Genomic DNA, 27,153 nt, shown 5'->3' on the forward strand with positions numbered 1-27,153 from the left:
CCGGCCAAATTGGCTAGTAAGTTTTTATTTACACCCGCCAATATGAATTTTTACACCCGCCAATATGAATTTTAACCCGCATTTGGCGGGTTGGCGGGTGTTAATTTAGAACCCTGGTTGTGTGTAAGGCCTTTAATTATGAAATGCTGTAAAAGGAAGTGTCAATGTGTGACTCTTGATGTGTCTCTTCCCCGTCGAATAATGTTCCCCTTCTGTTAGTTTTGCATTTCCTATAGTGCCACCTACCGACTGGTTAGGGTCAGGCATAATGTTGGGTGCAGGTTAGGGGAAACAGATCGAAGGGGAAACAGACTTAAACAATCCACCGGTCTGGGTTGTATGCTGTTGCGGAGAATTTGAGACGTCTTTAAGGTAATGAAGCTGCTGTTTTATCGGAGTAAAACTTTGGTAAACGTTAGTTCAATGTTAGCTTTAAGTTCAACAACAAACTGCAGACGTTAGCCTAATGTAGCGGTGAAGCTTACCAGCTAATTCGCCAGCTAGTTGTTGCTTACTGTGGACACACAGCTAGCTAGTTAGCTTAGTTTAATTTAGCTAATTTTTCTGCTCGATCAGGAAAGACACAAAACTTGACAAATCAAATTTTTACCCTGTGGACACCAGGCCGTGTAAATAATAAGCGGTGAACACTTTGACTATTGTGTTAGTGTGTTTTCTGTATTCAATGAACAGTTTTTAACGTTAGTTGTTATCGCAAAAATATGTGGCTAACTTAAGTTACAGTATTATGGGTGTCCTACTGCTGATTGTCTACAGTATATCCATACTTAATGTACCAACATACACAGACCTTTTCTCAGAATGTTCTGGAATTCCTGTTTTGCTTCAATGGAATTTCTGAGTGCTCAAATTGGTTTTAAATGCTTTATGTCCGTATGTAAGTTGTTGTTTACATGTCCCCAATGAATAGGAATGTTCTCTTTCTTCATGTTTTATTTTTTTCACGGTATATCATGATATTACCAAAATAAAAGGGATACTCCATTCCAAACAGGACTCCACCGCTTTTCACTCTATTAACAAAATAAGGCAACACATCTTAAGGAAGAAAAAAATAATGAAAAATGCACATGTTTATTGTCTCCAAATAGGAATGAAAATGATGTATAGGCTTACATGCACTTTGGAAGGAGTGACCTGCCCGATAATGTAGGTTAATTAGTAAAGTTATGTGATTCCTTCTCACAGTTAGATGGTAGGATTAGGCATCTCAACAGCATTTGCGTTTGGCAGAAAACCAAAAGTGTATTATATAAGAACAACAGTCAGAGTACCACGGGGCATGTCTATCAAGTATATTAACATACAGCAGCAACAGACACACATACTGATTCAGCACACAGCAGGGGGGGCTTTCCTGTAACAACAAAAATATTTGGTCTGGCTGTGTGAGACAACACAAAAAGCAAAGTGAAAAAACAGTTACCCACATCCAAGATACTTCTCTGGTTGTTTAATGGGCTTCAAATGAGATTCAGTGTTCACACAGTTTCTCTTGACTGCTCCAGAATTTTAAATACAGCAACATTGCTCCAGGGTGTGGGTCTACAATAGATGCTGCTGGGCACATTAGCCGAGGAACGTGCCTATGGCAAATCATAGATCATAAATTAGCTTGCCATTGGTAACAGGCCAAAAAGTCTGCAATTCATGATTCACCCATTCTACAAAATGGGATTATTCTCCAACTCCATCCTCTCTGTGGACCCGCTATCAAACTGCCAAGCATTGCAAGCTAGCCATTCCTTGCAGCCTCCAGCAGCGTACTGACCGGACAAGGGGGGGTAACTCTGGTGTTGTCAGAGAATCACTAAACTTGTCCATTAGACATGAAAGGTGTCTCTGTGGCTTATTTTCGTTGGTCAACTCTTTTATTGAGTCTCAAAATGAGTATTTTTCTTGGCGTCCTGGGATCCCGAAGAACAGTTTTTGTTGAGATGAAGACTCCTCCATTGGTAGTTGAACTGTGAGTTCTGTATTGAGCATTGACTGCCTTCTTGGCAGTCAATGCTCAATACAGAAAAAATATTAAACAAAAATAGAGAATCCTTGCTGCCAGTCCACCCCAGCCACATATGCAGACAGGACACTCAAATGCACAAAAAACAGAGCAGAACACAGAGCAACTAGTACAATTATGACAAGGGTTGTGACATGCTATGCTGGCTATCCAATAATAATTCCATTTATTATCTTTGTTTGTGTATCATGCTAGTAAACATTTCTTGAAAATGTTAATGGCTGCAATGTTGGGTGGACTTAATTTACCTTCCTCACCACGCAGCAGTAAACCAGGTACCATTGACCCACTGATCTGCATAGTAAGGAAGGAATAATGTTTGTGTCTGTGTGTTCCAGCTGCTGGTCCTCTGGTAGTTTCTGGTTATTGTGGTTGTGGGAGGACTGGCGATGGGGCACTGGATAGTCCTTGGGGTTCAGTGGCTGCGTCCCGTCCAGCTTTTGCTGCCACTGGTGCTCCTTGTCGTCTTGCTGGTGGCGGCTTGGGCAGAAAGCCAAGAGTACTACAATCTGCTGGGAGTCAGCAGGGAGGCCACCACAAGAGAGATACGTCAGGCCTTCAAGAAGCTGGCACTCACCATGCACCCCGACAAAAACCCTGTGAGTTACTCTGAGAAACTACTCACCAAAAACACAGACACAACCATTGGTTTAACCAGAAATACCTATATATAAACCACAAGCATCTAACATCCAGATTCATGTCAGTTTAAACCAAACCTTAATGAAAAAGTGTTCTGTTTAAGGGTGACCCTTCAGCCCATGAGAAGTTTCTGCAAGTAAATCGAGCCTACGAGGTTCTGAAGGATGAAGATCTTAGGAAAAAATATGATAAATATGGAGAAAAGGGACTGGATGAGCAGCAGCAAGGAGGACGGTACGAGAGCTGGAGCTACTACCGTTATGACTTTGGTAAATCTCTATTGTAACCATGCACACCTTTCATATGTAACTATGGTGAGCAACACATTTGTTGTTGTGTTGTGTTTTTTAGGACAGTTTATGTTTAAACCATAGTAGGATTTAGAATGTTTGAAAACCATAAACTGATTTATCTGTTTAGAAATTTGCAGTCTAATAGTCCAACAGTTGTTTGATATTTAAATCTGTCCTTCTCACTAGGTATCTACGATGATGATTTGGAGATTATCACATTGGACAGTGGAGACTTTGGTAAGAGGGGTTATTCTCCAAATTTATTTATTCATTTATTGTTTTAAAACTAATAATCTGTGTGCATGGGCGTTGTAGTTGTTAAAGTTGGTGGTAAAGATCTCGCCCTCCATAAAAAAATTCCTGGGGTGTGATTTATGGTAGTAGTGTCTTTGGCTTTTTTCTTAACTCGATGATACTGTTGTTCCCTGTCTACTGGGTATGAAAGATGACAGCTGTTAATTAAATGGCCACTTCAGTGGTGTAGATCAGTGATTCTCAACTGGGTTGATCAGTGATTCTCGCTGGGTGGGTTGCGACCCAAAAGTGGTTTGCGGTCCCATTTTCAGCAGGTCTCAATGGACAGATTGATATCCCTGAAGTTTAACTGACTTGATGTTATGCTGTGATGATTAAGTGTTCCCTTAATTTTTTGAGCAGTGTATTTAACTGTTCATACTGTATTTCTTTTCATTTTTGCTGTGATTTTTTTTCCTTTTACATCTGAATTCATCAACAAGTGTGTGTGTGTTTCAGAGGCAGCAGTGAACTCTGGAGAAATCTGGTTCATCAACTTCTATTTCCCACGATGTTCACACTGTCACCAGCTGGCTCCAACGGTTGTGTAACACTAAAATATACAATAAACACGCACATACACATTAAAGACAAACTAGACACTGAACTCAACACTGAACACACAGTACACTTTGTATGCGAGTATTTGCCACTCATGGTAGCCTTTTATGATTTTAAATGCTCACTTAAGCTCTTTTATTCTTCAATTCTAACTTTTAGCCTATTTTTTTGTTTTTAAATGTGGTTCTTTATTCTTCAATTTAATTTTCTTCCAAAAATTTTATCAGAGTGTTTTTGTGTATTCAGTAAGTTTTACATTGTTTAATTACTGAGACAGACTAGTGTTAACCAAGTCGTACAACATCCATCTGTCTTTCTTAGATTCTCTCCAAGGCTTGGGGAAAAAAACAGTTCACTTAAAAATTGTGCTTCTTTTTTTTGTATCATTCCTGAATTACCATTAATGCATTGAAATTACCATTGTGACTGAGATAATGTTATCTAAACAAATGATCTGTTTTACTTCATATGCTTAACAAAATAACTTGTGCTCATTAGGGTAGGGCAGTAATCCAGTAATAAGGTATCCCACAGTATCTAAAAATAGCAACGGTATCAGTTTCATTACTGTCATTAAAAAAAATGTTGCGCATATAGGTCTATAGGGGCCTAACATAATTGTAGCATCGTCATAACAAAAATGAAGTCCACTCCATTCAATGTATCTGGTTGAATTTTTACTCGAGAAAAAGGTGACTGTGCAAAAGTACATGCTAAAAAATTAACCTAAGCAGTTTTACAGATGTTTTAACACAGGTATGTCCAAGTGCTCATTTGGGCGCATCTGGGCAGAGTACCGTTATCTCATCCAAGCATACGGAGAAACTCCTCTGTTGAAAACATTTTTTCAGCCTTTTTTCTGCTTGCTATTGTTCTTAGCTCTCATAAAAGGACAAAATACAAATAAAACAGTAAAATAACACCTCGGGCTGCTCAGCAGAGTCCTCTGTGAGCGCTCTGCTCATTCATGTGTAAATGAGATCGAGCGGTGAAACTAACTGCGTAGTTACACCGGTCAATAGCTCAGCGACCCATTGGTCTATTTTGATGATCGTCACCTCAATCGACCAGTCAGAGTCGAGAGAATCGAGGGGCAGCACCCAATTCACCATAGAAAGACGAATGACAATCCAGAAGGAAGTAACCCTAGAGATAGGCTATCGCATGAAGAGCGCTCCCTCCACTCTAGAAACCCCCTCCTCTTTATGTAAACAACCAGGACCTTCGTGATTCGTGGTCTCAAACTAACACAGAATCATAGGAGGAGATATTAGCAATGTTTTTTTGAGCTGGAATATAACTTTTGACCACAAAACAGCAAAGGTAAGACATACTTGATGTAGCGACGTTTTTTTCTGCTACTCTTTGGTGGCTAGCTTGAGCCGAGTTTTTTCACGCACAGTGAGGCAGACATCTTCGTGATCATCAGACTCTCTGCTTTCATATGATACCAGGCTTGTGTGGTTTGCAGGAAGCGGTGAAATCAGCAGATACAGTACTGTTGACGTGCGCTATTTTCGTTACATGCATATATAATTTCTTGGGGTGTGAATTATGTTTTGTTTGGGTGGCAATGCTTGGTAGAGGCTTTTATCTGAGTTTCTCCCTGTCATTCTAGTATGCTACAAGTTAGGATTGGTGCTTCTTACGTGAGCATTGACCGTCTGAACTGTGCACATGTCACGGTGCCCTGCAAAGTGATTTTTAATTATTCACGGTAATACCGTATACCCTGGGAAAATGTGGGGAAGGTTTGATGGTATCAAAATTTGGATACCACCCAACTCTAGTGCTTATACTTACAGGCATGTATTTTCTTGGCTCCTTGGAAGGTATTTGATGCTCTGGGAATGAGAACGGGTTGGCAGGAACAGCTAAATGTAGCACTTCAAAAAAATATATTTTTGTATTCATTGTATTGTACATTCTTTTGTACATTTTATTTATCACTTCTATATGCAGTATAGCATTGGTGCTGCTGAAATAAGACTCAGAAAGACTGATTGATGTGATGTGCATTGCTTTTGGAAACTGATGATATGCAGTCTCTAGAAAAATGTATGATTCAACTTTATCCCATAATCCATTAAAAAAGCAAAACAAAAATTGCGTAAAATCATAATATCGAATCGCAATACATATCAAATCACCACATAATTATTGTTATAGTATCGAATTGGGAGGTAACCATATTGTTCCAGCCCCTGTCTCTCTAAATGTCTCTTGTCTGTCTCTTAGTGGAGGGAGTTTGCCAAGGAGATGGATGGAGTCATCAGGATTGGAGCAGTAAACTGTGGAGACAACAACCATCTCTGCAGGAGGAAAGGCATCAACAGCTACCCAAGTTTGTTTATATACAGAGAAGGGCAGGTCTGTTTGCTTTATTGATTGTTTCCGTATGGATCACCTAACTAATTAATATGAGTGAAGTGTGGGTCGCTGCGATAAAGAAAGCTTGCATTGGATAAAATGCAAGTGTACCTTTTTGTCAGGTTGAGGACTTTAAAAATGCAGCTGGAACATATTCTGTATTTTAACCCACTTCATTTTCTTTTCTGTCACCTTATTCCATCTCCATTTGAAATGATCCATATCTTTTTCCAGTGTTTACACTGAAAACATCCTGCATGTTTGCATTAATAAAGTTCAGCAATCATCATAACCTGCAAGCCCATTCAATGACAGCTCACCAGCATGCTTTTGGTGTAGGTTTAAATTCAATTTTATGCAAGAATACGTTTCAGTAATTTTATTTTATTGAAGGTTAAGTTTAACTCGGTTACTATATAATTTCAGTAACTGAGTCATCGGTTCAATAATTGATAATTGTCTCTTTGGCGATAAATAAGCAAACTTCCCCTCCAGGGCATGTAAAGTCATTTAATTTGTATGAGCCAAAGACAATACTGGAGAATCTTGTAACAAAATGAGCTGATTTAAATTTTTATTTAAGTAACAATATCTAGAACATGCCCTTCAGGTCTCATGCATGTTACTCATCTGTTACTGTTGTGCAAATGAAAGTTAAAATGTGAGTGTTAAGACGCAAAAGAGACAAGGTTAAACTGCTACATTGACAATGAACCCAAGAGCAAGATAAACTTTATCATATTTGAGATTTGACTGAAGTGTTTTTGTAGTGAACATTGCCTGCTTTTCCTCATTTGTCTATGATTTACATATCATCTTGCTGTCTGAGTAAATCTGGCTAACCTGAACCAATGTTGCTTAGTTATCATTAACATTTTGTTTGTCTTTCTGTAGAAACCAGAAAAGTTTAATGGGGAGCGTTTTAAAGACAACCTGGTTCACTTCTCCATGCAGTTCATCACAACAACTGTCACTCAGCTCTGGCAAGGTAGACCACTTTGAATTCTTCATTTACACTAAAGATCTTGTCTTGTTTTTAGAGAAAATTAAATCCCTGTTTCATTTGGATGGTGTTGTACGCGCTGTGTCTCTTGATCTCAGGCAAGCGTCTGATACCATTAATCACAAAGTTCTGTTTGCTAAGCTATCCAAATTTATCTCTAATGGTGCGGTTAAATGATCATACTTTACTTACTGGTCTCAAATCATTTTCCATAAATAATCATCAATCTTTGCATTCCATTTGCGTACTGGTGTCTCGCAAGATCTTTTCTCTTTTCTTGGTCCTTTCTCAGTCTATACATCAGCGACCTTCCATCTTGTTTGTCCTGAACTTGAGGCTGAAAGAGTGCTGCCAGCAACAAAAAAGCTGTCTCAAACAATCATTATTTTCCAAGGAAGGTTGAATCTAGGGTAACTCAACTTTGTTGTAGAAACTTGAAAACATATTGCGTCTCATCCAAGGGGCTTCTTCAGTTCTAACTGTACTGTATATGGACATTTGTACAGATTATAAAAAAATAGTATCGCATCTGATAAATACTATTGTGCTTGAGAAATACTAGGACTATGTATATGCAATGAGCTGCAGTGTCATCCCTCTGGGTGTGCGTCCATTAAAAGTGTTTTTGCCACTGACAGGTTATTGATTGATTATAATAAGTGTCTGACAACATTGTGGAAGGGATCCCTCCTGAGATACATTTTTGTTAAAGAGTAAGATATGTTTTTTTTATAATCAGAAACCGCTGTTTCATTGTTCTTGCCAAAGCCACCAGACTCCATTCACAGAACAGTAATTTTATCATTGTAAAATCCACTTCATTCAAACGCAACAGAAATAAAATAAAAAAAACAAAACTTTCTTAGTTCGTCTTTCAGTGTTCCAAAAATCACCACCATTTCTGGTGTGGTTGAAAAAACTTGTAATTCACTCAGTCGTCATCAGACATTAGGTAAGCAGCAAGGGAGAACAGAGCTGGAATGTTTTCACATCTAACGAATTATTTTTAGTGGACATTATGACTTGAGAGAGTTGAATATGTTGGACTGACCTCAGATTTTCCCTGTAAAAAACAAAAAAAATAAAACAGTGATTACTGGACAGCAGAAACTCTGATTACGTGACCTCTCCATCATGTTGTGCATCTGCTGCCATGGTGTTGCTTTTTTTTCCCCCCACTATTGAATATTAATTTTTTCAATCAAATGTATGGATTTTTACAATTGGAATATATATTTGAATTTAGAATATTTGTTGACAGCTTTAACACACACACTGCTTATTTGCCATTTTGTGCAAAAAATCTGTTTATTATAACAATTCTGTCTCGTTTTCCAGTGGTTAATCTGCATGCCCTGTTTTGTTTTTGCTTTGATGTATTCTTTGATATATTTTAGGAAGTCTTTTAACACCTTGGCTAATGATGTATCACTCACATCTCTGATTTGTTCAGAGATTCAGAATAAAGGAAATAAAGCGGCAATTCAAACTTGATTATCAGGCTACTTTCTGTTGTTTTGTGTGGTCTGACCAGTGGGTATGTATGTGTTTTTGCTAGGTAACGTATTCAATGAGATAGAGAGTGCATTCTCATCAGGTCTTGGCTGGCTGATCACCTTCTGCTCTGACACTGGAGGTAACACACATGCATATATGACTTTTCTTCATGCCAGAAAGTGCACTGCATTCTGATTATCACTTAAAACATTCAATCATGTGTTTCTCTGCATGTCACACATGCATATACACAGGTGTGTGATGTGACATAAATCTATAAAAAAATGTTATGTGTCACATCATCACCCCTTTGTTTATGAGAAGAGGCAGACATCAAATCATTCGGCATAACCACACACACACACACACACACACACACACAGATAAAATTCTGGTCGACATTAATGGAACTCCAGGATTTTAAGTACATCATGTATAATATCTCCTGAAACAAATGTTTTAGGAGATATTATATCATTTTCACACAGAGAAGGAAAAAACGATAACTTAATGAAAAGCAAAAGAAGAAAATGTATTGTAACTTCATAAAGAGAAAGACTGCCTTGTCGTATTGCCACCCTTTTGGTGACTTCAAAAGATCACCTTTGATAAATTCTCCGTGACTTAAATTAACTAGTGAATGATGGCTTTAATGCTTAACAAGCCTACTTTATTCTGTATTTGCTGTTGTCACAATGGTGAAGACCAGAGAGCTGTCTGAGAACATCACCAATTTCTAAAGGGAGCCAGACCATCTCCAAAGACTGCATTCCTGTTTCAACATTGCACAATGTTATTAAGAAGTTTGTAATTGTCAAATACCTCCCAGAACATGGGGGCTGCAGGAAAATCAGTGACAGAAGTTGTTCACAGCTAGTCTGAACTCTGGTACAAACTTCACGTAAAACATCCAGAGAGTGGAAGCCTGACCTTTCAATCTAATGGTAAATGGACTGTATTTGTATAGTGCTTTTCTAGTCTGAAGATCACTGAAAGTGCTTTTTCAACTGAAGCCGACATTCATCCATTCTTGCCCACAATCAAGGTAGCCAAGCCACCTGCTCATTATGAGTGTTACCCATTCACACCAATGGCACAGCATCGGGGGCCGTTTTGGGGTTCAGTATCTTGGCCAAGGACACTTTGGCATGTGGACTGCCGAGGCCAGGGATCGAACCACCGACCTTCTGATAGGTGGACAACCACTCTACCTTCTGAGCCACAGCCACCCCAACTGGGGATATTTATCCTTCTGGACAAATGTTCTGTGGACAGATGAAACCAAACAAAGCTCTTTTGCAATGCAGACCGCAGTCTGCAAGTTTATAAGGAAAAGAACACATTGCCAACAGTTTAACATGGTGGAGGAACCACAATGTTGTGGGGCTATGTTGCTGCCTCTGGTGCTTGAAGCCTATACCATATTAAAGTTATGATTGATGATTGCCAAGGTACTTTAGGGTGCCTTTAATGGTGTCATATTTTGTATTTCTTCTCTGCAATCACTGCACTTATGTTGAAAAGGTTTTTGTTGAACAAAGATGGAAAATTTACATTTATTTCTGAGGATATGGTACAGGTTATACAAAAAAAATCAAGGGTGCTAATACTAATGTACTAATACTAGTTCTCTCTCTCTCTCTCTCTCTCTCTCTCTCTCTCTCTCTCTCTCTCTCTCTCTCTCTCTCTCTCTCTCTCAGATTGCCTGGAGCCAAGAACAAGACAGAAAGTGGCTGGAATGTTGGTGAGCAAAAGGCAGTAATGATCAGTTATTACTGATCTTCTCTGCTAATATGAGAAGAAATCAAAACAGTTGGAATTATAAAAAGCTTACCTTTCAAATTGGTAAAAAAGCTGAGATGCTATTTCACACAGCAAATGGAATTTATTCAGTGGATAGGGCTTCAGTGTCTTTAGCGGTTCCCAAATTTTGGCTTGTGACCCTTAAAACAAAGCAATGTCTTTTCACCCCTCATCAGCAGTTGACTGGCCTCTACTCACCAAACCCCTCAGATTTATTATGTGGTTCGTTTTAGGCCTAGGTCAGACTACACATTTTTAGCCCGATTTTGGGATGATTTTGATGAGGCCAGCGAATTGCCAGCTTCATGGCCGATGGTGAATGACAATCGGACATCTGTTCTCGTGTGGTGTGACATGCCGAATGACGTGTTGTTGGATGCCCCACAACGCTGCAACCCAGACGTGAAGACTAATGTTCTGGCAACTTTGTTTTGAAAGGCACAAAGGTGTTCATTGTCTTTGTGGGAGTTTACTCTTACGCCTGCAGACGGACTCATCCTTGTTGCCTCGAGTGAGACAGCAAGAAGAGAGCCCAGAACAGGGGAAGTTGTCAGGTTATATACAATACATTATCTTGTAAATAGGATGACATTACCATCAGAACAATGTCAGCACAATAGGCACGTCATAATGTGTTGTTCAGTCAGGACAATGATCAATCAGCAGCTTTGATCATGCAGGATGTTCCCTTAATCAGTAGATGAGTACATCCGTGGTGTCATGGTCAGCAGATCAACACATACATACACCTAATCAAATGGCAGAGTTAATCATTTGGCTTCAAGGTAGTGAATGCTTATGACTGAATAAAGAGAAGATGAAATCATTTGGTTCACGATTGAGGAACAGGGAAGACAAATAATAAGAAATCCCATTACACTAATATGTCAGAATTTTTTGTCTTGACTCGTTGAGTCAACATGTTCCTGAGCGCAGTCGGGTAACCACAGCGAGGAGGAGGTGTGCAGAGGCCACTGCTGTCAGGTGGGAAAAGGGAAGAGGAAAAAATTGTTGAGCTGTGGCAACAGTACCCCTGCCTGTTTGACGTTTCCTGCGCAGCATCCACAGCTGTTTTCTCTTTCTTTTCTTTATCGGTACACAAGACTGCAGTATCACACGCAATGCTTCTCTCAGTTTGATTGACAGTTGCTTCACCTGCCTCCCCAATGACATCTGATGTCATGTGTGATCATGAAATACGATGCGCCGTGACTGATTAAGGTCATATATGTAGTCTGGCCAGTCACCTAACCAAGACACAGCATGAGTTTATGGCACTGTGATTGTTAAATCTGGCACAGTGACAATTGCTTAAGACAAAAAAAAATTGTGTTGTCAGAACCAGGCCTTAGGGGTCCCAACACCCAGGTTTGGTTCTAACTGTCCTTGTAACAAAGACAAGACACTGTGAGGAGCTGTCAGACTCAGGTCAGCAGATCACAGCAATAGTCCATTTTCACAATTGTGCCATTTATAGTTTGTGAAGACGCATTTACTGCTGGCAACAATCCAAGATATCCAGTGTTTACTTAGTTATACTGATGCAAAACTCCTTTTCTCTTAGCTTTAGTTTGAAAATATGGTGAAAGTGCAAACTCTCTAGTCCTACACTTTGAGTGAACTATCACTACATTGCTGACAAAAGTGACTTTTTGTTTGAGGCTTCGAGTGAGTGATTATAGTACTTTTTAATCTGGATGATTTTGTATTTTGCACTTCCAAGACTGTTCTGAAATTTGCAGGTTTCTCTGCAAAACTAGCAGTTTCAGAGATGTAGGTAGCTGTCATTCAGGTTGGTAGGAGCAGGTTTGGCTATTTTTGTTGATATGCCTGCTGGTTGTGCTTCCCTTCAGTGTCACAGCCAACAATTTTTGTTACTTTATGTGTTTGTTTAGAAAGCTTGAAAATACTGGAGATTTAAGGAAAATACTTAAACAGGAGGACAGTGGACAAGGACAAGAGGACAGAGAAGGGTAAAATACTGGAGAGTTGACAGATCTGGTCCAGAGAACAACACTGTTGCGTCTTGGCTGCAAAATGTAGATAAATATATTTATTTGGTGCTTTTTTTATTGGGCGTCAACCTCATGTTTCTGCAGTTGTTGAAAAAAAGATTATGAGTGTAAATAAATGCTTCAGGCCGTGGTTATGTCAGTGAGACACAGTTGAAACGTTGGAAAAATGTCTTTGATAAGGCTTGTCAGCAAAATTCCTGTCAAAAGCAATCATAAAATAAGCTAATATTGCCATAGACACTAGGTTATGCTGAGGCTATAGTAGCAATGATGTTATTGTTACAAAACCATAATATATAACTGTACAGTTATTTTGGTAAAAGTAATGAAAAGTAACATAAGGAATAACACGTACATACCTTGATTGTAAGGCCACGGTACGATATCTATTGCGATATTTTAAAAAATCACTGTTAAAAAATGCCCTTTATTAATAAATTAGTACATACAACTTTTTTTTTTTTTTTTAAATTCATATAACAGCAAAATTAAGCAAAGCATGGAGCAGGCAGGAGAAGTGTGCCCTGTAGGAGAGCAGGAAGTATGACCATAGTTATGAGTTGGTTAATTAACATATAACTTAACGTTTGAAATAATTAAAAGAGCTGTTCCATCAGGTGGCCACATCATCATCAGTTTATTTACTGGCAGGTTTAACAGTCTCTGTTTGGTGGTAGTTGAACTGTGGTAGAAAAAAAAAAAAATCGCTGCTACACACCTCACTTGACCAAAGTTACTAACAACAGCAAGACTGTGATGATTGTTGTTATTCTTTATGTCAAGTTCCCACTCCAAAACAGCAGATGTCAAAACCTCACCAATGTTTAGTCCAGTGTGTGATTGCTGCGTCTGCAGGACAAAACTTTTAAATTCCCATTAGCTGGTCATAACATGAGCTGTGACTGTAATAAAGTTCTCAAGCTCGTGAAGTTCACCCATCTGTGATTATTGAGATGCTCTCTGCTTCTTTGAGGACCTTGTGTCACTTAGGCATTTGTATCTTGATACAGAGCTGCTATCACTGAGCGACTAAAGTGTGGCCTTGGAGGAATTGTATACTTTGGGTCCAGCGTCTTTACTAACCTCTGAAATTAATCATTGTTGACCTCAGAAAATGGCCTTAATTCTTTGGCTTTATACATATATTCACAGATGTATCTTGATACTTCTTCAGTTCTGGGACTTTTATGCACAAGTGGGGCTCCCAATGCTTCTTTTAGGCTCCTTTAGCCTGGCTGAGGCTTTGTTGTTGTTTTGATTTGAGCTTTTCTGGGTGGTGATGTGCCAAATGCCGTCTCATATTTGGTGTGTTTCCCATAGTGTAGTTGACCATCGTCCGGCAGTATTTGGAATTTGTTTTGTGTTTCTCAGTTTCCTTTTGCCATTGTCAGTTGAAATGGGAAAACCGAAATGTTGCCACACATCAGCTCTAAATGTTGATGGAGCATCTTCAGTGTCTTTTTTCATTATCTTTTTCGTTCTTCCATAATTTTCTCTTTTGGATTATTCTTGCAGCGCTTGCCTTGCACGCAAAGGTTGATGAGAGTCTTTCTTCTTGATTACTATGATTACGCCCTCTGCTTTTCAAGCAAAAACAATACAATTTTTGACAAGGGGAGGTAATAAATTACCATGTAAGACACCGTCACAGTCTCACAACCACATATATTGCCACTGGATTAGCTGTTGAGGCAATCCAATCTAGCCTCTCATAATGATGCTTCTTATTAAATTAGATTAGATTAGATTCAACTTTATTGTCATTGTCAGCGCACTACGTCAACAATGAAATGCAGTGTAGCATCTAACCAGAAGTGCAAATAGTCAGAATATCCAAAATATAAATACATACAGGTAGTGCAATTGGCGTGAGGTATAAACAGTATGAGGTAGGTGCAAGGAATGAACGTGATTACTATGAGACTATGAAACATGTGCAACAAGGTATATAAATAACTGACATGTGCAATAGGTAGCAAGTGGCAATGCCGTAATGTAAAAGTATAAGAATATAGAGTCTATGTCTTCCTGAGAACCAAGGAAAAAAAGTGTCTTTCAATTACATTTTTTTTTGGTGATTTCCTGTCTCTTTGCAGCTGAAACAACAACTCACAAGTTAGAATTTTGTAAAAATGTTTTTATTTTAGATTTTACAGCATGTCCACTGTAGTGGACTAACAGAACGATTTTACCATAACACAACAAAATCATAATAGGCTGACAAGAAAACAAGAATGTCAATGCATTTTTTAAATGAAACTGAACATTTGGCCTGTTGAACTACTGAACAAAATTGACATTATAAAACATTCATAACATTGCTATTATTTTTCCTAACAAAAAAGTTTAACTGATCTCTGACTCAAATTAATGATTCCTGACATGTTCATAAACAAGAAAATATATGATTACCATAGTTGAAAAAAAAACAATATCTTAACATCTTGACTTATCTTTTCTCTTCTCCTTGCATTTGCGTTTTGCTGCAGTCTCCATTTTGTCTCAGCATGAAAACAAAGTTCCCCTCATCCCACCCAAACACATGAGATATCATTGGAACGGCCAGGATGTCCTCTACTGAGCACACCAGGATTTAGTAGGGTAGCTTAAATGAGTCAAAAGATATAGACCAAAACCAAACTACAGAGGACACGAATAGGCTGGGTCTCAGGAGGATATAATACAAAGTGTTTTGAGCAGTATGACATGGGCTGAGCTGTTCATCTTTGTTGTAGTCTCTTGGGTCCTTAGTGAGGGCCACGAGGTGGCAAGAGGGGGTGTCAATGTCAGTGGGAGTTGGAGGGGTGGCTATGAGGTGGTAAGAGGGGGTGTCAGTGTCCATCAGTGGGAGGGTGATGGAATGGGGGGGGTCGGAGTTCAGCTCTGGGGAAGAAGCTGTGCCTGCTCGTGCGGGAACGGAGGCTCCTGAACCTCCTACCAGATGGTAGGGGGGCAAACAGTTCATGGTTGGGGTGGGAGCTGTCACTGCTGATGCTGCGTGCCCTTCTTAGACACCGCTTGCACTGGAAGTCCTTGATGGCAGTTAGCTTGGCATCGTTGATGTACTGGCCGATTTTCACCACCCATTGCAGGGCCTTCTGCTTGGAGTCTGTGCAGCTGGCATACCATACTGAGATGCAGTTGGTCCGGATGCTCTAAAGATTAAGATTTACTTTATACTATAAACTATACTAAATGGTGCAGCGGTAGAAGTTAACTAGGAATTGACAAGCCAAGTTAACTTTCTTCAGTCTCCTCAGGAAGTAGAGGCGCTGTTGAGCCTTCTTTATCAAGGTGGAGGAGTTGAGGGTCCAGGGAAGGTCCTTGGAGATATGGATGACCAGGAACTTGAAGCTGGAGACACGTTCAACCTCAGCCTCATCAATGTTAATGGGGGTGTGACTGCAGCCTGTGGTTTTCTTGTAGTCCATGATGAGCTCCTTGGTTTTGTTGGTGTTGAGGGTCAGGTTGTTGTTGGTGCACCACACCACCAGCTGCTGAACCTCATCCCTGTAGGCTGACTCTGCAAACTTGATGATGGAGTTGGAACCATGCACCGCACCAGTGCCAGACTGAAAGCGTCCACTCCAGCTAGAACTTGGTCTGACGTCATCTGCCGCAAAAGCAAATCAAGCAAGAAATCAAATAAGAGGGTATCAATGCTCGCTCCACCAGTTGAACTCTGCAAAACAGGTATGAATCACTGACTCTGATTGACAAAAACTGTGATAATACTTACTAGTATTTGAAGTATTTCAAGATGCTGCTGCCCGAGTGGCAGCTTGTTACAGCAGCTCTTTCTTTGTATCAGTGTGTTTTGCACACAGTAGTCTCACAGCTCCAGAGATCACGCCCCCAAGCCCTCCTCCTCATCTCTGGAGACCCTTCCCTGTCCTCCACTCTCCCCACTTTCACGCAGTATGTTAAATACCCCACCAGAGACAATAGAACACTGGACTTACACTATGCAAACACTAAGGATGCTTACAGCTCATCACCTGTACCCCCGCTGGGTCGTTCCGATCCAATCTGGTTTATCTGCTCCTTGCATACATACCTTTAGTGAATAAACAGCCACCGGCCATCAGGTATGTGAGAAGATGGTCAGACGAGTCCAGCATGGCACTGAGAGACTGCTTTGACATCATTTACTGGGATGTGTTGTGCAGTCCACACTGGGAAGACATTGACAGTTTAAAGGTGCCATATTCTGAAACTTTTTCAATAAGTTAAATAGGTCTATGATTTCCATGAAACATGTTTTTCAAGCTGTTTGCTGGAAATAGCTTTTAGGAAAAGATTCTGCCCCCCCTCTATTCCCCTCTGTTTCAGTCCCTTTCAGAATGCTCTATTTCTGGTGTCCATAGCTTTTAGTGCAAATGAGCTGCTGCTGCCCCACCCATGTTACCATGGTAACAGGGAGAGCTTAGACTCTAACGTAGCACAACCCGTGTGAGAGTAGTGGATATGGCAGAAAGGAACAGACTGAACTCTTCAGTAGTTCAACCGTACATGTTCGAACCTTAAACGGATCCTGAAGGCGAGGAGGCTCCTACAGAACCTCAGACTCAGAGAATTCAGCAGGACGCTACTGAATGGTTAGTCAAAAAATGTCTTTCTATTTTTTTTTCTCTTCGATATGAGCACCGCCTGTACAGGGACCAGTGTGAGATGCCCGCAGTTCAGATGGGCAGTGCTTACGCTAGGAAGCACCAACCCTAACTTGCAGCATACCAGAATGACGGGGAGAAACTCAGCTAAAAGCCTCTACCAAGCATTTCCATCCAAATGAAACACAATTCATACCCCAAGAAATTCTATGGGCATGTAACAAAAACACGAAAATGGCATATGTCCACTTTAGCGCGTCTACTGATTTCACCATGTCACAAAAACCACATATGAAAGCAGAGAGTCCGAAGGTCCTGGTTGCTTACATAAAGAGGAGGGGGTTTCTAGAGTGGGGGGAGTGTATGTGAGTAAGTAAGTGTATGCTGCAGAACGCAGCGAGAACGCATACATTTACAAGGCTGAATACAGCTATGGGGGATAGAGCAGTGAGTTTTATCTATAATAACCTACTTAACTTCACTGTTCATACACCATTATAAACTAAATATAGTCAGCCAAGGCCACAAATTCAGATCGGATTTTATCTTGAACATATAGCCAAGTTTTTCCTTAGCAAATAGTGTATATTACACATTTATTCACATGAAACATTTTACAGATATACAATAAAAATTTATTGACCGCAGTCATGAATATTTGGTCATGGAAATACAGTACAAGTGAAGGATACACTGAATCCAATTTAGAAAAATGTGAATGCAGATGTTCACAATATAGAACCTGTTGACTAACATAATGTTCAATTTTCTCAGTCTTTACAGGTATTTAGCTTATCCTGTGCAATACACAGATACACAGACACACACACAAAAAAGTGAATCACTCGTATAATTTACTAGATTATTCAGCAACTGTTAATATACTGTATTTTCCGGACTATAAGTTGCTCCGGAGTCTTATCGGTCAAAAAATGCGTCATGAAAAGGAAAAAAACATATATAACTCGCACTGGACTATAAGTCGCATTTATTTACTACACAACAGCAAATAGAACAACCGGCTGAATGGGTGTCCAGTATGTTAACGTAGCACATTAACATAACACAGTAGCATAAAGGAAGCTCCATACCTAGGAGGCTGAATAGGCTAAATTAACATAACAAGCCAGTGTAGGGGAATCAGTTTATTAAACCTCTAAGTTAACGTTGCATTCGTTAATAAAATAAGGGGCACCAACCTTCCTCAGCTCAGAAGGATTTTATTTATTATTTCTTGTAATGCTGATGTAATGATAACGAATGAACCAACAGTAGACCAGTCTGATAATCTGAAGCGTAAGTTCTCAATACAGGAATTGCTTATATCCAGCTCAGAAGGACACCGTCTGACCACAACTTGAATGAAAAATCTTATTTATTAAACACAATAATGAATGTGAATAATGGATAATACGACAGAGAATATGAGTGATATGATGTAACACAAACAACTGTATAGAGAAACTTATGGCAAGTAATGGCAGAATTTGGCAATAGTGAGAAGTAGTTTTGAGGAAAAATGGGGACGCGCATGTAAGATTAATTTCTTGAATGAGTGACGAAGTGAGTCTAATGAAAATTTAGATTATTATCATTATTTATGACACCATCTCTTTGTTCAGCGTGGAATATGCCTACTACTGTGCCAGCGGCGCTCCAATGGTGGTCGTTAAATTTAATTAAAAGAAGGGGCCCCAGGCTATCGTTCATGGCTCCAATCTGCACTGCGGTCCAATGGGTGAACCAATCAAACCACAGTTGAGAGCCGATATTGGACAGGAATGTTTCAGGAGCTGGAAGGCCGTCAGACAGATCTTATGAATAATGACAGCATTCAACAGTAATCATGATAACAAAGATAAGGAAAGGCAGACTATATTTGCCTACTATCTACTACTATGACTACTTATTATAATTGTCTTATATCAAGTATCTAACCTAACTGCTATGAACCTCTAGATGGCAGTATGGTTCCATGGTAGAAACTCAGACAAACTTTTTAGAACTAAAATCACAGTTTTGTCATTTTATGAGCCAGAATCACGGGAAAAGCATTGATATCATACAGTATTTAGTATTTGAATTTAGTATTGTAAGAACATCCAAAGTTGAATTTAACATATAGACTGCATTATCCTGGTGTGATGGGAAAAGAGGCACACAGACATACAACACAGTTTGCTTTAGGAATGTCTAATTTACAACCCATAAGCACTATCTGATTTGTAGATTCCTCTGAGACATGGTACTTGTTCATCCAGACTGTTTTACTGTCCTTATCTCTCATGGGGCTATCAAGAAAGAATTAAGCCTGGTTTACGCTTCTGCGTCGCGTCGACGCTGTACCTACGCCGTCGACGCAGACCCCTACGCGGACCCTACGCCGTAGCCTGACGCACACCTCCAAAAAATCCTGACTACGCGTTGCGTCGACGCGTCATGACGTGAACGTCGAGGACTGTGATTGGTCCGCTCAGAACTTATTTTCGGTTCAGTTGCAGCCCTATGGTCACAGCACAACAACACCGCCATTTTCAAAGTTTCTGTGGTGAGAGCTACAAGAAAAAATGGACCAAGCCGAAGAAAGAATTATCGAGGAGGTACGCAAGTACGACCACCTCTACAACTCCTCTTCACGGCAGTATAAAGACTGCCAAATGGCCAACAATTTGTGGAGGGAATTCTCGCGAAACACGGGGATCCGACAAGAGCCCCCCGAAACCATACAAAGACACAGCCACACCCCCCTAGCGGCTTGGCGGTGAATTGCGGAGCAACGCGTTCCCTCGACGCAGAACTATGAATGCTCAATGACGGCGTCGGGTGTACGCCGTAGGTATGGCGTTGCCGTGACGCTGAAGCGTAAACCAGGCTTTAGCGTCTCCATGAGAAACATCCTGAGTGAAAGGTAACCTTTGAAGTTGAACTGGTTGTATCTTCTGCTCCGTGGAAGAATGTGGAAGAGGTGTTTCTAAGTCAGACACCCTGTCTCTCTCTGAAATCACACCTCCCTGTAAACAGTCCAAATGGTCAATAACTCCTAAAAGTTGGGATGTTTAACAACTCCATTTCTCCTGAAGGAATGCAAAAAGGGGGAAAGAAGGTCAGTTACAGGTCAGTTCTGCTACACCAGCAAGTCCAACAAGCAAGTTACCGGTAAGCAAGTTCACCAAGCTCCCGATTTCATTCCATATCACTGAATCCACTGAATTGTTCATCCTCGGTGTTGCTTCTGAACAACTCCGCCAACTCTGGAGGAAGATGAAGCGTCGTCTTCTCTTCTGCGAGGCTGATCTTCAGACTCAGCATTAGTTCCAGTTATTCCGGCCTTTCTGAATCCCGACAGGATGGTTTCGGTTGTCATTGAAGTCCAGGCTTTGTTGATCCATCCAAGGACTTGCTGGAAAGTTGCATGCCGTATCCTCCCGGTTGCTGTGAAGCTGGGCTCTCCATCCACCATCCACTCCTCCCACAGGTGACGCAAGGCTGCCTTGAAGCTCCAGTTCACTGAGATGTTGAGTGGCTGGAGTACTTCATTATGCCTCCAGGGATGATGGTAGGTGTGGAGTTGCAAGCTTTTATTTTATCTTTGAACTGTGGCGTTATGAGCGCTTACATACTGTCCATCACAAGCAGGGCTTTGCATGTTTTAAAGAAGCCATCAGGACGCTTAGTAGAGGTGTGCCAAAAAATCGATTCACAGAAGAATCACGATTCTCATTTACTGTGATTCAGAATTGATATAAAATGTCCCAAAATCGATTTTAAAAATTAAAAAAATAAAACAAATATGGTGCCTGTCGGCTTCCATGTTACTATGCGGGACGCGCGCGATGTCCTGACGTCACCATGCAGCTGGTTCTGGAACTCATGCTTGCGTCGGACACACAAAAACAAAGAGGAAATTCAACCAGCCCCGTCCTCGTTAAAGGCAAAGATTTGGACTCATTTAGGTTTTTACCGAATACCTGGGAAAACCGAGCTTGACATGAGCTTCACAGTCTGCAAGGTTTTGCAAAATGAAGATTAAGCACTCAACACCACAGATGCGCGGGCTCACATCACCAGGCATCACCCAGAGTTGAAGTACACAGTGCAGAGTCAGCCACCAGCGGCAGACCAATGCACACTGCAGTGCTTCACCAAACTCTCTGCCAACTCCGAATGGGCCAAAAAAATAACCTGGTCTATTGCCTGCTTCATCGCCAAGACTTACGGCCTTACAGTGTGGTGGAGAATGAGGGGTTTATCTGCATGTTGCAGACAGTGGAGCCAAGGTACGCTATACCATCCCGTAAGTTTTTCACTGAGACAGCTGTGCCACAGCTTTACCAAGAGACTAAAAAAAAAGTTGCCAGTGCCTTGACCAAAACGACCAGAGTGGCACTAACATGTGATGCATGGACATCAAGAGCAATCCAGTCTTTTGTGACATTCACAACTCACTATATAACTGATACGTGGCTGCTCGAATCCCGTGTTTTGCAAACTCGTGTGATGCACGAAAGCCACACGGCTGTGAATGTCAATGCAATGTTTCACTCCGTTGCTAATGAATGGGGGCTGACCATCGCGGATCTGGTGATTGTGACTGATAATGCTGCCATTATGCTCGCCGCTACACAGATTGACGACCTGGCACAAATGTTTTGCCCATACTCTCAACCTGGCTGCTCAACGAGCTCTGAAGCTCACTACGGTGTCACGACTGCTGGGGAGGATCAGACGAATAACTGGCTTCTTCCACCGCAGCACCATCGCAAATCATGAACTGCAGGAGAAACAGAAAATTCTGCCAGCGCACAAACTCAAAACGGATGTTGCTACACAATGGAACAGCGCGCTGGACATGATTGAGCGATTCATAGAGCAGCAACCTGCTATTTGTGCTGCGCTCCTGTCCCCACAGGTGAGAAGATGTGGAAGCGACTGCACACTCAGCGAGATGGACATCTCCACTGCTCAGGAAATGGCATCAGCACTGAAACCAATGAAAGATGCAACCCACATAATGTCCGAGGATTCTACACCTACACTCTCAGTTATTGCTCCTCTGCATGCTCAGTTGCTGCAAGACACCGAGGCAGCTGGCGTTGCTGCTGGCACTCCAGTTATTCGGAAAATCAATCTGAAAATCCATGAAGATTTGGTAAAAAGATACAGTAGTGTGCAGGATAAACACATGCTCTACACTGCTTCCTTCTTGGACCCCAGATTCAAGGCCCTGCCTTTCTTCACCAAGGTGGACCAGCTGGAAGTCCATGCGAATGTAGTTGCAGAGGCTGCTGCACTTGAGGTAAATTACCTGTTCTTGAACAACATATATATATTTGTAAACTGCGTAACACATTTATACATGTTGAAAATGGACAGTAATGTAGGTCAAAGTTAAATCTTGCATGGCTCTGTGTATCCATTTTTATTTTATTTTACCATAAAGGAGGGACTGGTGTGTGATTATATTAAACATAATGATTGATATGATTGTTGTTGTTGTTTTTTTTTTTCCTGTAGCATCATGTGAACTCAGTGGAGGCTGAGGACAAGTCTGAGACACCACAGCCAGACCCAGAAGAAGGACCTGCCCCCAAAAGAAGGCCCTCTGCACTGGTTAATCTGTTGGGCAAGACATTTACTTGGGTCAGTGTCGTCCATAAATTTGCCAGCACCAGAGCTGAAGAGGAGCTGAAGAAATATTTGGAAGCCCCTCCACTGTCCCTGTCAGAGAACCCCCTCTGCTGGTGGAGAACCCATGAGGCAGATTTCCCTCTCTTGGCTGGACAGGCTAAACGATTCTTGTGCATCCTTGGCACTAGCATTGCAGCTGAGAGAGTATTCTCCACTGCTGGGGATATAGTGACAGCTCAGCGAAGCAGTCTTACACCAACACATGTGGACCAGCTTCTTTTCCTACAAAAGAATCTGGATGTTGCACCTGCAAATGCACAGTAATCTTGGACACAATTCATGTCCAGTTCTCTTTTCATGGTTTGTTGAAAATCATACAATCAGTTGCACAGTTGTGGACAGTTCTATTGTTGCAAGAGGCACTTTAATGAAAAATTCAGAGGCAGCTAGCTTACAGGTATGATTTTTCATTTGAAAAAGTTATTTTCATAACTTGTTTTTCTTAAAGCAACTGAGAAATATTAATGTTTTTCATTTGTTCAACAGTTGTGTTGCACATGATATTTTTGGTACTGTAATTTCTTGTGAAATGAAAATGCATCTTGTTCAACTGTACCATTTTTATTATACAGAAGCATTTTATTTTTTGTTTCAGCTTATTTTATAGCTAGCTACATAGAGTAGCAGTTGTGGTCCACACACTGTTGTTGTGGAAAAGGCATTTTCCTTAGAATTCAAAACTTAATGAATGTAAAAAAAATAGACACTTTAATGTCTCCATTTGTCATTCTGTCTTGCAAAGCAGATTGGAGTAGATCATGACGATCCTTTGCACACCTATAGAGTGAAGCAGAAATCATTATCAATCAAGTCGTTTTGAATCGAAAATCGCCTTGAATCGAAAATCGATTCTGAATCACATCCTAGACCCAAAAATCAGAATCGAATCGAATCGTGAGATAGTCAAAGATTCCCAGCCCTAACGCTTAGTGTAGCAGCATTTTTTGATCCATCCACCCTTTCTCATTCATGGCCATGACAACTTTTTTTGGGGGGGGGGCGGGGGGGATTTGTCTTTTGGCATGGTTTTCCATTTGAAAATGACCATTGGTGGCAATTTCGATCCATCTCTACAACATGCCAGCACCACTGTGAAGTGTGATTTCTCATGACCAGTTGTCACTATATTCACACTTTTCTGCCCTTTCTCTGCGACACTTCGGTCCATAGGGATGTCAAACGTGAGGGGGGACCTCGTCCATGTTGATAATATAATCCGGGGATGCGTTGTGTTCAGTTACCTGCTTTTCAATGAAGTCATGGAAACTGTTGGCTTTGGATTGGAAGTCTGCTGGCAGTTTCTGACGCACCATTGTCTGTGCTCTGATAGAGAGGCGGTTGCGTTGCATGAAGTGGTAACACCAAGAAGGCCCGCCTGCAAGGTCATTTATATTCGTCTCCTTGGCAACTAACAGGGCGTGGAGCAGAGTCCTGCACGGGTCCAATTTTCGAAACCCGTGCCCGCCCCGCCCGTCAATCATCAGACCCGTGAACCGACCCGTTACCCGTGATTACATCAAATGTCAAACCAGCCCCGCCCCGCCCGTCAAAAAATGGACCTGTGTCCCGACCCGTTACCGTGATTACATGCACTAAATAGCCTACAACAGACGGTCTCTCACTTAAAAAAAAAAAAAAAAGTTTTATTTTTTCAAGCCTGTCTTAACACAAGATGACAGCAGCCTTCATTAACGCTCTCAGCGAAGTCTTACAGTAGTAGACTGACTAGTCACACACAGACGCACCACTATTTCATATTCACTGCTTGCTAACTTAGCTCGTATCTCCTTCTCCTCCATGCGGTTTTTGTTTTTATTTCCGCGCGCGCACACGCTGCTGCTGCGTGTGTTTATGTACTGGAGGTCAGAGTGCGTGCTGCGCGGTGCGCAGCGTCTTCGCTGCGTCATACTGCTTGAAACTAGTGATTTTCATGACACAATAAAATGTTGCCCGCCCACTTTTGGTTCCGTTCCACCCGTGCCCATACCCGTAAAATTATAAATGCATAGTTTCCACCCGTTTGTACCCGTCAATTGCGGGTACCCGTCGGATATCCGCGGGTACCCGGCCCGTTGCAGGACTCTAGCGTGGAGACGTAATTGCACCATTCACAAGCCTCTCCTGGCAGCATGTTGTTCAAGCACCCATCTGTGGACTTGTTCCTCCAGCTCCGGCCATCTTGCTTTTTAGCCCGCGGTTAGCTTTCTTTGTTTTCTTCATTGCAGCAAGAGTAACGTCTGCTTTTCACCAGTCCCTCACAAATTTCTCACTCACCCCAAACTTTCTGCTCGATTACTGTTTTTGGCTGCATATTTTACTACCTGCACTTTGTAATCTGCAGAATAGGATTTTCTTTTGGGGGGCATTTTGTTTGTGTTCAGTTTTTCTCAGTTGTCTTTCAGTTAATGTTTCAGTTAATTTTTTCAGTGGTACAGGAGCAGCATATAGTTGTCACAAGTCTAGAGCACCCTCTCACAGCTGTAGACGGTAATGTTTACTCCTTGGATCATGTCAGTTAGTATGAATTAACATTTAAAAACATGTTTAATTATATATATTTTGATATATAAGTCGCAGAACCAGCCAAACTATGAAAAAAAAATGTGACTTATAGTCCGGAAAATACGGTAGTGACATTTTACACTTTGAATTTTGTAGTTTCTCAGGTATTTATGGGTGTATTTTTTTGGTTTATTTATTGTGTTGAAAGTACTGAGTTGCGGTACTTTGTGTCATGTACAATATAAATGTTTGTTTTTTGAGTGAATAAAAAAGACGTTTTTTATTACACTTACAAATGTGGCCTCACTCTTCACTGGTTTGGCTCTGCAATATTCCTTCCTGGATTTTGGAAAGCTCAGTTTGAAAAGAGGATCCCCTGATCCCCTGTTGCTTGTCCTCTATCAGCATTCTCGCTGTAATGCAGTGCATTACAACGAGGAAGGCTGCAGGCCCAGATGGCATCAGCTTCAGGCTTCTCAAGTCCTGCTCAGATCAGCTGTGTGGGAATGTCGAACACATGTTCAATCTGAGCCTGAAGCTGGGGAGAGTGCCACAGCTGTAGAAAACATCCTGCGTGGTACTGGTGCCCAAGACTTTGCACCCCAAGGACCTCAGCAGCTACAGGCCGGTGACACTAACATCCCACCTAATGAAGACCCTGGAGCAGCTGGTCCTTGTTCATCTCCGCCCCCTGGTGAGCCCATCCCTAGATCCACTTCAGTTTGCCTACCAGCCTGGCATCCAACACCGAGCTCTCTCTCACCTGGAGAAACCTGGGAGTACTGTGAGAATCATGTTTTTTGATTTCTCCAGTGCTTTCAATACCATTCAGCCTGCACTTCTGAGGGACAAGCTGGAGCACACTGGGGTGAACCATCACCTCACACACTGGATTCTGGACTATCTCACCAACCGTCCACAGTACGTGAGGACCCGGGACTGTGTGTCCGACACGGTTGTCTGCAGCATGGGGGCCCTGCAGGGAACGGTCCTGGCTCCGTTCCTCTTCACCCTCTACACTGCAGACTTCTCATACAACACACCCACCTGTCACTTGCAGAAGTTCTCTAATGACTCTGCAATCGTCGGCCTCGTCACAGATGGGGACGACAGAGAGTACAGAGAACTGACATAGGACTTTGTGGACTGGTGCCAGTGGAACTGCGTCCAGATCAACACAGGTAAAACCAAAGAACTGGTGGTGGATTTCTGCAGACGAACACTTTGCCCCCCGACACCGGTGAACATCCAGGGAACGGACATCGAGATAGTGACATCTTATAAGTACCTTGGTGTTCACCTGAATTATAAACTAGACTGGATTCACAACACAACTGCACTTTACAAGAAAGACCAGAGCAGACTTTATCTGCTCAGGAGACTGAGGTCGTTTGGAGTGCAGGGGGCACTCCTGAAGACCTTTTATGACACTGTGGTGGCATCAGCCATCTTTTATGCAGTGGTCTACTGGGGGAGCAGCATCTCGACAGCTGACAGGAAGAGACTTGACAAACTGATCAGGAAGGCTAGCTTTGTCCTGGGATGCCCCCCCGACTCAGTGGAGGTGGTAGGAGAGAGGAGGATGATGGCTAAGCTGTCATCCATGATCGAGAACGACTCCCACCCTCTGCAGGACACTTTAACAGCACTGGAGAGCTCCTTCAGTTACAGACTGCTTCACCCAAAGTGTGTGAAGGGACGCTATCGCAGGTCCTTCCTTCCTGCAGCAGTCAGACTTTACAACCTGCAGTGCCCCTAGTAGACCACACCCTCACCAAGACTTTCAGTATGACTGCACTATAATATACATCAACTGAGTTCACTCATACTTTGA

At 41.5% G+C, this 27,153-nt stretch overlaps 2 protein-coding genes across 2 annotated transcripts in view; both read left to right on the forward strand.

Annotated features, from left to right (window-relative positions):
• Positions 1-241: 241 nt before the first annotated feature.
• Positions 242-27,153, forward strand: part of dnajc10 (DnaJ (Hsp40) homolog, subfamily C, member 10) — a 70,269-nt gene continuing 43,357 nt past the window's right edge. The window contains exons 1-9 of the mRNA XM_076747452.1: positions 242-372; positions 2,380-2,640; positions 2,787-2,952; positions 3,163-3,213; positions 3,730-3,812; positions 6,070-6,201; positions 7,096-7,189; positions 8,763-8,840; positions 10,402-10,445. Coding sequence (XP_076603567.1) covers positions 2,431-2,640; positions 2,787-2,952; positions 3,163-3,213; positions 3,730-3,812; positions 6,070-6,201; positions 7,096-7,189; positions 8,763-8,840; positions 10,402-10,445 — 858 coding nt within the window. The 5' untranslated portion in view covers positions 242-372; positions 2,380-2,430. The remainder of the gene's footprint in view (positions 373-2,379; positions 2,641-2,786; positions 2,953-3,162; positions 3,214-3,729; positions 3,813-6,069; positions 6,202-7,095; positions 7,190-8,762; positions 8,841-10,401; positions 10,446-27,153) is intronic.
• Positions 21,900-24,426, forward strand: LOC143330721 (E3 SUMO-protein ligase ZBED1-like). Its single transcript, XM_076747459.1, has 2 exons — positions 21,900-22,425; positions 22,644-24,426. Exons 1-2 carry the CDS (start codon positions 21,979-21,981, stop codon positions 23,079-23,081), a joined length of 885 nt encoding a protein of 294 aa, XP_076603574.1. The 5' UTR covers positions 21,900-21,978; the 3' UTR covers positions 23,082-24,426.

The sequence above is a fragment of the Chaetodon auriga genome, chromosome 13 (genome assembly GCF_051107435.1).
Source record: "Chaetodon auriga isolate fChaAug3 chromosome 13, fChaAug3.hap1, whole genome shotgun sequence".
NCBI lineage: Eukaryota > Metazoa > Chordata > Actinopteri > Chaetodontiformes > Chaetodontidae > Chaetodon > Chaetodon auriga.

Coding starts and splice junctions, on each gene's coding strand:
- LOC143330721 (XM_076747459.1), top strand. CDS start 21,979: ATGATTGAGCGATTCATAGAGCAGCAACCTGCTATTTGTGCTGCGCTC. Junction 22,426..22,643: donor CAGAGGCTGCTGCACTTGAG/GTAAATTACCTG, acceptor TTTTTCCTGTAG/CATCATGTGAACTCAGTGGA.